At 39.6% G+C, this 11010-nt stretch overlaps 1 protein-coding gene across 1 annotated transcript; it reads left to right on the forward strand.

Annotated features, from left to right (window-relative positions):
• Nucleotides 1-76: 76 nt before the first annotated feature.
• LOC134676014 (elongation factor Tu-like) lies at nucleotides 77-9170 on the forward strand. Its single transcript, XM_063534330.1, has 6 exons — nucleotides 77-456; nucleotides 564-817; nucleotides 1093-1216; nucleotides 1535-1785; nucleotides 6158-6386; nucleotides 6747-9170. Exons 1-6 carry the CDS (start codon nucleotides 153-155, stop codon nucleotides 6947-6949), a joined length of 1365 nt encoding a protein of 454 aa, XP_063390400.1. The 5' UTR covers nucleotides 77-152; the 3' UTR covers nucleotides 6950-9170.
• Nucleotides 9171-11010: the final 1840 nt, after the last annotated feature.

Raw genomic sequence — 11010 nt, forward strand, 5'->3', positions numbered from 1 at the left:
GCCGCTGCGCGGCCAGACAAGAGGTTTTAAATTCTGAACGAAAATCATTTGACAGTTTTGACATGACATTAAATATAGCCAAACCCTATAACCTCAAAAATATTTGATAAACAACAAATATATGATTTATATAAGTAACAAAACATTTAAAAATGAGTGGAAAGTTTGTGTTACGGTCTATTTACTGTAGATTTTCGCGAAAAACTTTGAAACAAAATGTTGTATCATCGCACAGATTTTATATTGGGCTGTTGAATCAACAGTGCCGAAATTTTTCTGCAAAAGTTAATACAAATTTAGAAGAGAAAAAGCATTGCAATGTGGGAACTATAGGGCACGTAGATCATGGTAAGACGACACTAACTGCAGCCATAACCAAGGTTCTGGCGAACGATGGACTGGCTCAATTCGTTTCTTATGACGAAATAGATCGGGCACCAGAGGAAAAAGCTAGAGGTATGTATGTCACTCTTGAAGTGGAGACTTTTTCAGTAGTACGGATTTTTAAATTTAAAAAACGCATTAGATTATCAAAAGACCATTACCTACAATTAATTTCTCAGGTATCACAATAAATGCAGCACATGTAGGCTACAGCTCAAAACTCCGACACTATGCACACACAGACTGCCCTGGGCACGCCGACTACATACGCAACATGATATCAGGAGCTTCCCAGATGGATGCAGCTATATTGGTTGTGGCAGCCAATGATGGACCAATGCCACAAACAAAAGAACATTTGTTGTTAGCCAAACAAGTTGGAATTAAGCATATATTAGTCTATATAAATAAAGCTGATTTGGTTGACAATGAGGTGAGAAATTAAAAATACACAAACTGATTAATATCTGCAAAGTATTTAATGCCTTAACTATGTTTTTATAATGTTTTATCTGTATTTTGAATTGTTTTTGTACATATTTTTCTATTCTAATTATGAATGACCTAAACTAAGGATAATTAACAACATAATTAAAGTCAATGAACATTAAAGCTATTATTGATTTGTATGTACACATTATAATATGTGGCAATGGTGATTAGGTACATAGATCTTTCAACAATCTTTAATAAATTGTTATTTTTTAGTTACTAGAACTAGTCGAAATTGAAATGCGAGAGCTGCTTGGTAACTTTGGGTATGACGGTGAAACTGTACCTATGGTCTGTGGGTCAGCACTCAAGGCGTTAAATGGAGAAGAATCTGAATTTGGTAAGAAAATAGAATAATAAACATAAAGGGAGCCGACAGCACCCTATTACCATGCCTCCACTTTGTATGATGCTATAAGGAACTTTGAGTAACTTTAAATCAATTTCCCCTTTAAAGTTTATTTTTATCTGAAATGTTTTCATCACACCTATACTTCAAAAACTGATGAGAAAGTTGCATTTTATCCACAGAGTATTCTGATACAAATAACAAATTTTTTTGCCCCCTAAAGCAATTCAACTATATCAACTATATTCTTAACTTGTGATAAGATTATCAAACTACTTAGTACTTACACACTTCACTCACATTTTTCAGGGTCACCATCAATAAGAAAATTGCTCGAAGTCATGGACACATACATACCACAAATTGTGAGGGATTTGCACTCCCCCTTTCTCCTGCCTATAGACAACTCGTTCACCGTGCCAGGCAGAGGCACTGTTGTTGTTGGCACTATAAAGAGAGGGATTATGAAAAAAAATGCTGAGGCGGATCTGCTAGGTTTTGGTCATAAAATAGGGACAACAATATCTGATATTCAGATTTTTAGAAAGAGTGTTAGTGAGGTAAGAAATCATTATAGTTTTTACAGTATTAGCAATTATTTCCCACAATCAGGAGCGCTGGTGGCCTAGCGGTAAGAGCGTGCGACTTTCAATCCGGAGGTCGCGGGTTCAAACCCCGGCTCGTACCAATGAGTTTTTCGGAACTTATGTACGAATTATCATTTGATATTTGCCAGTCGCTTTTCGGTGAAGGAAAACATCGTGAGGAAACCGGACTAATCCCAATAAGGCCTAGTTTCCCCTCTGGGTTGGAAGGTCAGATGGCAGTCGCTTTCGTAAAAACTAGTGCCTACGTCAAATCATGGGATTAGTTGTCAAGCGGACCCCAGGCTCCCATGAGCCGTGGCAAAATGCCGGGAAAACGCGAGGAAGAAGAAGAAGAAGAATCAATATAGCATCTAATGCTTTGGCTAAATGGCCATTCTACTTTTTACTGAAGGATTTTACGATTTCAAATAATCATGAAATTTTTCGATTCACTCTTTTATATTTTAACCTATACAGATTGTGACATTCCATATAATGGAGGTGGCCTGTCGTAGATTTTTGCAGATGGCGACATTATAGGTCCTTTTAATCCTATGAATAGTGTTGGGTTTTTTTTTTTGGAATTGTATGAATAACTCGAAACAGGAGAAGCCTTTGCTAGCGTCATCTATCCTTTGACAGTTGCTACCCCATTTTCTGCTCAATCGCGACTGTTGGCGATGCCATTTGAATATGTAATGTAACGGGTGTTACGTTAAAGTACAAATCCCTTTGATTCCAGTAATATACAGGGTGATCAATCCAAATGGGTCAGTATGAAGAAGTCAGAAACTATGAGAGATAGCAAAATCTGTTCTTAGGAACCATGGCTTCGATTTTAGATTTAATAATAATGGCATTCAATTTTTTTTTTAAATCTATCATACATAACCGGGATTCGAACATGGTCAATATTCTTGTTGTTTGTTTGTATGGCAACTTTTAAACGATGCGTGGTAGGTGGGGGGTGCTCAACCAAATATCATAGAGGGCCCGAGACAAAACAAAGTACATTAAAAAAAATCAAAATGGCCGACTTTTTTTTTAATTTTTTCAAGTTGGTCCGAGCGCGCTGAGATTCGGCATGCGGCGATCCTGGGGGCCCAAGATTATAATGTCAAAAAAATATTTTTGGAAAAATTCAAAATGGCGGCGGACACGGGCAAAGTAAAATTTTCAAGTAGGTTAAGCAAGCCCGAAGGGCGAGCTTCATGCCGGGAGGCCGAAGGCAGACCCCGGTGGAAGGCCGAATGCCCTGAGCCTCCACTCCTACTCCCAAAACGTTAGGCCGAAGGCCGAACTGCGTGAATTCGGTGCTTCCAAGCGTTCTACCAAGTCAACTGTATTGATGACCGAAGCCGGCAGGCCGAATGCCCCACGGCGAAGCGTCGAGGCTTGCGAAGGCCGAAGGCCGAGCTCTGCGTAGGGCCGAAGGCCTGAAGCGTCACACGAGAGGGGGAAGTTGGAGCTTTTAGACACGACCCAACACTTTTCCTATTGGGAGTCGCTTTTTGGGCGTCGGGGTGGAGGCTTCGGGCCTTCGGCCCTCCACCGGGGTCGGCCTTCGGCCTCCCGGCCTGAAGCTCGCCCTTCAGGCTCGCTTAACCTACTTGGAAATTTGTCTTTGCCCGTGTCCGCCGCCATTTTGGATTTTTCCAAAAATATTTTTTTTACATTGTAATCTTGGGCCTTCAGGCTCGCCGCATGCCAATTCTCAGCGCGCTCGGACCAACTTGAAAAAATTAAAAAAAAAGTCGGCCATTTTGATTTTTTTACGTACTTTGTTTTGTCTCGGGGCCCTCTATGATATTTGGTCGAGCACCCCCCACCTATCACGCATCGTTTAAAAGTTTCCATACAAACAAACAACAAGAATATTGATCATGTTCGAATCCCGGTTATGAATGATAGATTTAAAAAAAAAATTGAATGCCATTATTATTAAATCTAAAATCGGAGCCATGGTTCCTAAGAACAGATTTCGCTATCTCTTATAGTTTCTGACTTCTCCATACTGACCCATTTAGATTGATCACCCTGTATAAAAAATAAGTTCAAAAACTAAAACCCGACTACTGCAAATCGCGCTCTAAAAAGTATGAAACAAGATAGAATTCTTTTCTGAGATTATTAAACAGGAAATGTTATAAATGTTATATTTTTTTATAAAAAAATTCAACGTAATACAATTTACATTTTTTTTTATATTTACAGAGATTAAGAGGATCGCCGTGGTCGTATGCCACGTTATAAACTTTAAAGTAAAGTGGCATACGACCACGGCTATCCTCTGAATCTCTGTAAATATATTTAAAAAAATGTAAATTATATTAGGTTGAATTTTTTTATAAAAAAAATATAACATTTATAGCATTTCCTGTTTAATATTCTCAGAAAAGAATTCTATCTTGTTTCATACTTTTTAGAGCGCGATTTGCAGTAGTCGGGTTTTAGTTTTTGAACTTATTTTTTATTTAATTAATTTTGGGGTCAACACTTCGATGCTATTAAACTACTTGAAGTCACTTTACTTTTGCGAAGGCGTCCTCAGTACAGAAATGAACGCAGAACGGCGTATATATCGGGCTGCCATACTTTGGCATGGAGGCGCTTTCGGGGGCCGGCTTTAGAATGCGTACAGCGTGCCTCGTACGTCGGGCTACGCCCGACTATTTCAGTATGAGGGCGCCTTCGGCGTCCGGCTCTGGAACGCGTACAGCGTGCCTCGTACGTCGGGCTACGCCCGACTCTTTTAGTATGAAGGCGCCGAAGGCGCCCGGCTTTGGAACGCCTACAGCGAGCTTCGTACGTGGGGCTAAGTCCAACTCTTTTACTATGAGGGCGCCTTCGGCGCCCGGCTTCGGAACGCGTACAGCGTATCTCGTACGTCGGGCTGCGCCCGACTTATAATATGAGGGCGCCGAAGGCGCCCGGCTTTGGAACGCACACAGTGACCTTCGTACGTCGGGCTACGCCCGACTCTTTTAGTATAAGGGCGCCGAATCGGCGCCCGACTTTGGTACGCGTATAGCGAGCTTCGTACGTCGGGCTACGCCCGACTCTCTTATTATGACGGCGCCTTCGGCGTCCGGATTTGGAACCCGTACAGCGTACCTCGTACGTCGGGCTACGCCCGACTCTTTTATTATGAGGGCGCCTTCGGCGCCCGGCTTTGGTACGCGTACAGCGAGCTTCGTACGTCGGGCTACGCCCGACTCTTTTAGTATGAGGGCGCCGAAGGCCCCCGGCTTTGGAACGCCTACAGCGAGCTTCATACGTAGGGCTACGCTCAACTTTTTTAATATGAGAGCGCTTTCGGCGCCCGGTTTTGGAACGCGTACAGCGTATCTCGTACGTCGACTCTTATGGTATGAGAGCGCCGAAGGCGCCCGGCTTTGAAACGCATACAGCGAGCTTCGTACGTCGGGCTACGCCCGACTCTTTTAGTATGAGGGCGCCCGGCTTTGGAACGCCTACAGCGAGCTACTTTTTAGTATCCTCATACTAAAAGCCCTCGCTTTGGAACGCGTACAACTTATCTCGTACGTCGGGCTACACACTACTCTTTTAATATGAGGGCGCCTTCGGCGCCCGGCTTTGGCACACATACAGCGTATCTCTCGAGGTTCGTACGGACAGCGTGCCTCGTACGTCTCTTGTATGGCTGTTTCATACCTTTTGGCTGATCTTGACTTCTAAACCTATTCACGTTATAAAATATTGCTGCAGGTCATTAAAAAAACACCATGTATATAGCGGTCAAACAAATTTCTTTTGCAAAAACCTTCTTGTATCGCCTTAATAGGGTAATACGCGGAAAGAATCCAGAACGCTTGTAGATTCGTAGTTCGAATTACCTACCCGATAAATGAATTTTTTATCGGGTTCGTGTGAGCAAAGCCGGGTGCAAAAGCTAACAATATGTATATATTTGAAATGTGCTAATTGAGCTCTTTGAAATGATATACAACACGTCATCATTACTTATTTTTATTTTTTGGTTCGTGACTTTATGACCTCTAGAGGGCGCCGTGTTCATTTTTTTGTGACGTCATATAGCCTATAACCAGCGGGCGATTAAGACGATTCGAATGACATATCGTTTGTCAAATTATAATGCGAACTTTAGAAGTTCTGAGGGAACAAATGACCATACTTACATACATACCCACATACATACCGGTCAAAATCATAACCCTCCTTTTGCGTTGCCGTAGTCGGGTAAAAAGAAGTTTGTGTCGGCCAAACGTTAATTATTGTTCCACCCTTCTGATGCTCCAAAGTTTATTTTATTGTACATATGTATCTTTAGTTGCCATATAAATAGAAAGCTATCAATTTGCAGGGTATGGCTGGTGACAACGTAGGGGTTTTGTTGAGAGGTATAAAAATAAAATCAGTAGAGACTGGCATGCTCTTGTGTGCGGCCAAAAGTGAGCAGCTGAGCAACCACTATAAAGCGAAGATTTACTTCCTGACGGCTAACGAAGGCGGAAGGAAGAAGCCGGTATTCTCCAAATATTCGCAGCAGATGTTCAGTGGGACGTGGAATATTGCGTGCAGAGTTGATTTAGGTAAGTAAACGCCATTCTAAATGGATGGGTGTATTGTAAAGGTATAGGCAGGAGAGTTGAGGCGTCGGAACACGACAACATGTCATGTACCTAATGCAAGCAGGATTTTAGAGTTAAGATAGAAACCTTACCGTAGAATTACGCATAATATTTAAATTCACGCATAGGTTTGTTACAAGATTTGACTCCTGGGCCTGATTTTTGGCGACCAATATTGACCGCGAAGTCGCAGTTTGCCGCCCAGGGCCTTTTGCCCATAGGGTAAATGCGCCACTATGCGTACGTCCTACCAATTTTTGTGTCTCATATTCATGCAAGAATAATCTTGAATGTTTTATATAAAAAAAATATCATACACAGATCCCGAGGTCCACATGATGATGCCAGGCGACCACGGCGAGGTATACCTGACGTTGCTGGAAACCATGGTGATGACGCCGGGGCAGCCGTTCACCGTGCGCGAGAACAACGTCACGGTGGCCACGGGGATCATCACCGAGACGCTGCCCAGCGTTGACGTGCCCAAGGGCAAGCTCGGAAAGGTCGTCGTCAATTACAGTTGAGTTGGCTAAGCGGGCTTCCCTAACTACTTCATACGAGTAGACGGTACGCGCGTTTTTCGCCCGATCGAAATCGCCGCAAAGTATCATTCACTTTGTAGGTACGCATTGCGTAGCACAGTGAAAGCGTTGAGGGCAGTGTTGGCCGAACGTTAATTGCAATTGACCATTTACCATTACAAATTGAACCGCAAACGGTAACGGACAATTAAAGTTAACGGTTCAACTTATACGGTTATAACGGTTTAACTTGACTTATTGCATTAACGTTTCGGCCAACACTGGTTGAGGGTATTTTAATGGTACCAACATATAATTTGTATATGTGTTACATATCCTTCAATGTGCGCGGCCCGTGGCTGAAAAATAAAACAAAATAGTTGTACACACTCTACTACAGATTTCTTATGGAACGAAATTGAAGATTGATATCATTGATACCCCATTTATTAACCTTTTCGACGCCATGTCAAACACAAACGCTGTCTCTCGGACGCCACGTCACCGAAGTGTCGAAACTGAAATTGAAGTTTATGCATATGCACGTAGGTCTGTGTTGCTCTGTGGTCTGTGACGGATTAATCGGTCTTTGGCGTTGGACCTACGGTGGGGATCCCTATGTTTCCCATAAACTTATTGTTTCGAATTTCGATAGTCAGAAATTGATATCCATATAATTCATGGACATAAACATCAAGTCATAATTTTTGTTAAGTATAACGTTTCATAGTTCTAATGTTAAACATCTATAATATTAAACGCTATAATCACAAAAGTTATAAAATTGTTGAGTATAACATTCAAAGGTATAATAATAATTATTCAGATATATTTTAAGGCATATATTTTATCGGACTAATGGTCGTTAATCATATCGTTTTAATGTCATCTCTTTGTTTCCCATAATCTTACTGTTTCGAACTTCGATAGTCAGAAAATGATATCCTCTTATATTCTAATATTTAGGAGCTATAATATTAAACATTATGACTTTCAATAATTATGTCAAACAAAGGGCCATTTTTAATGACATCCTTCATTAAAGAAAAATGAAATCTGTTTGCTCAGGTAGGTTCGTTAGTTACCTTGTGTCCCTCAGAGCGGAAATAGGAGCCCCGCGAAGCGGGGCTCCGACGACTCATTGGCGGGACGAAATGGCTTAATAAGCTACATGAAAAATAAGAAATGGCGGGAAATCAGTAAACCAAACAATAAAAAATCTGTTTCCTCAGGTAGGTTCGTTAGTTACCTTGTGTCCCTCAGAGCGGAAATAGGAGCCTCGCGAAGCGGGGTCCGTCGACTCGTTGGTGGGACGAAATGGCTTAATAAACTACATGAAAAATAAGAAATGGAAGGGAAATCAGTAAGCCAAGGTAGACAAGCATGCAATTTGTATTGTTTAATTTTATAACTATTGACAATATGACTAATAAAAATTATGATGGAAAACGTTATGGTCTAAAAATACGGAACTTAAAATTTAGGGAATGCAATAGAGCCCCTACTTATTATTATAACCTGCGATAAAAGACCTTACAACGATTATTGTAAGCAAGTTTATTGTCTTCAACATTATGTAATGGTATACCTTCTGGACTTTAAATATTATGAGTAACAAATTTTATGACTAACAATAATAATGACCTGCAAAAATCGGAACTGCAATTTATATTGTTAAAATTTATGACTATTGACAATATGATTAATAAAAATTATGATTAAAACCGTTATGGACTGAATAAATCGGAACAAAAAAATTATGGGAACCAATAGAGACCCCCTACGGTGCGGCCGGATGGGGTCCCTTTGTTTCCCATAAAGTTTTAAGTCATAATGTATTGTTTGTCATATTATCGTTAGTCATAAAACTGAAACCGTTAACTTTTCAGGATTTTCGTAAGGTATAGATGGGTTAGGTTAGGTTAGGTTTGTTTTATGGCAATCCTGAAAAGTTACGCGTTTCTAAGAAAAACCAATTATGACTAACGAAAATTCGGACAAACAATACATTATGTCTTAAAACTATTTGGGAAACAATAGAGACCCATGACCGATTTGCTGTACAGGATAAAAACTTTTCGAATGCCGTTTTTTTGCAAGCATAAACATTATAGGTACTATACTTAACGGTTGGAGTCTGTTACATTTACAATGTGTTATGAGATGTTAATAGTTAATGCTTCTGGGCATTTTCCGCACTTCAACTACCATTGTGCATAAATATGATATGTTAAGAATATCCTTAACGTTTTTACTAATCGTTGTGTATTGTATGTAAATAGTATACCTATGTAGATGTTATTAAATTATTACTATTTAAGAACACGTTTTATTTTTATGTTCGTCTTCCACAAAAGGCAAAACTGGAATCAATTGAACCTTTTGACCGCCACAGTGGGCTGTGGCTGTGGAATTTAGAGTTAAATTGTTAAATTTTTTCGGAATAGTATTTATATTCGGATTCATTTACTCTATTGGATTGTTAATCATAAATACTGGTTTTTACTTCGGAATGGTGTCATTATGATATCAGAAATGAATTCGGCACCCCCGATTTATACGGAAACGATACCAAACTTGACCTAGTAGCTTAAATGATACAGTTATCAAGATCAAGTGTAGAGCCCGCCCCCTCCCCCTAAAAATTTACATCAAAAATCTCGGTGGCTCCACTTCTTGAATCCATCCCTGGGTCCTAAGGACCAATCCTGCCAAAGGAAATCACTTGTTCATGCAACGCCGTATGTTAGGCCCAGCGCCATCCGCTATTATTGTTATTGCTACCTTCAAATATCTTCGATTTGGACCTACCAGTGGAAAGTCAGGAGAAAATAAAACTTCACAAAACATTTTATTCATTATATATTTTTTGTCAGAAGGTAATTAATACAGTGCCAAAACAGTAACAAAATATTAGTAAGAAAAAAATTCTGCATCTAGCATGAACTACTGAATATCCAGACGAGCGGTACCTAACCGGTCAAGGACAACATTTAACACTTAAGTTTCACAACATTTGAACAAGACAATTGGCGTAGTAGAACTATCTTTATAAACTTGTGAACTAGACTCAACATCGATACGCCTAAATGGATAATGTTTGGGGGTGGTGTGTGCTTGGTCAAATTTCATTTCATAAATAAATCATATGTTTACAACATTACCTACAACTTCATTAGTAAAAAAAAAGCAGAAAATAAATATAAAATATGTGTTTAATGGAACTGAAAAAAGTCACAAAGACGTTATTATACTATTAAATTTGATTTTTATTGCTAGTATGGTCAATCATTTGCTTATAAAAGTATAATGTAGTAATATACGTTTTTTTTTATATTTACTTCATTCACAAAAACTTAATAAATGCGCCTAATAAGTAATAAAAAATAAACTTTTTAACTCAAACGTCAAATCAAAACCATTCGATCAGGTACCTACGGTTTATTAAAACCATTATCATACGACCAATAAAATTGAAATTAACCAATTACACCCTTGACCCTATTACAATCCTTCGAGCAATGTAAAATGGTACATACATATAGTCGTAACCTTTGATGTGACCTGGGTATATTTTAGCTACGTGTAATTGCTTCAATGATAAAACTTGTAAGAGATGGATGTTACTATGGTAAATATAAAGAAAACAAAACTCGCTGCCTTACACGTAGCTACAGTCCCTTCAGCACAATTAAGTATATAATAATTCATTTAAGTAGGTATAAATAGGGAAAGAGGGGAAGCCTTTGCCCAGCAGTGGGACACACTAATAGGCTAATTAAAAAAAAAAGGTATAAATAAGAGTAGAAGCACACGACCACCCGCCACTATAATACTGCTGAGCAGCCACCGTCCGTTACAACATAACCGAAACTGCCCTAAATCAGTCTGTCTTCGCCAAACCGCGTATATCTAAAACATTAATCACAAAGATACTTGTATACATGGATCTAACACGCAGACAGGTTGATAAAATAATTTACTCTTTAGGTAACCATCCTATGTAAAATGCTATGTATTCAGCAAAGTGAAGTGAGCTACACTTAAATTACAATATCCCTTGG

This window comes from Cydia fagiglandana, chromosome 2 (assembly GCF_963556715.1).
Source record: "Cydia fagiglandana chromosome 2, ilCydFagi1.1, whole genome shotgun sequence".
Lineage (NCBI taxonomy): Eukaryota > Metazoa > Arthropoda > Insecta > Lepidoptera > Tortricidae > Cydia > Cydia fagiglandana.

Coding starts and splice junctions, on each gene's coding strand:
- LOC134676014 (XM_063534330.1), top strand. CDS start 153: ATGAGTGGAAAGTTTGTGTTACGGTCTATTTACTGTAGATTTTCGCGA. Junction 1,217..1,534: donor TGGAGAAGAATCTGAATTTG/GTAAGAAAATAG, acceptor CACATTTTTCAG/GGTCACCATCAATAAGAAAA. Junction 1,786..6,157: donor TTAGAAAGAGTGTTAGTGAG/GTAAGAAATCAT, acceptor ATCAATTTGCAG/GGTATGGCTGGTGACAACGT.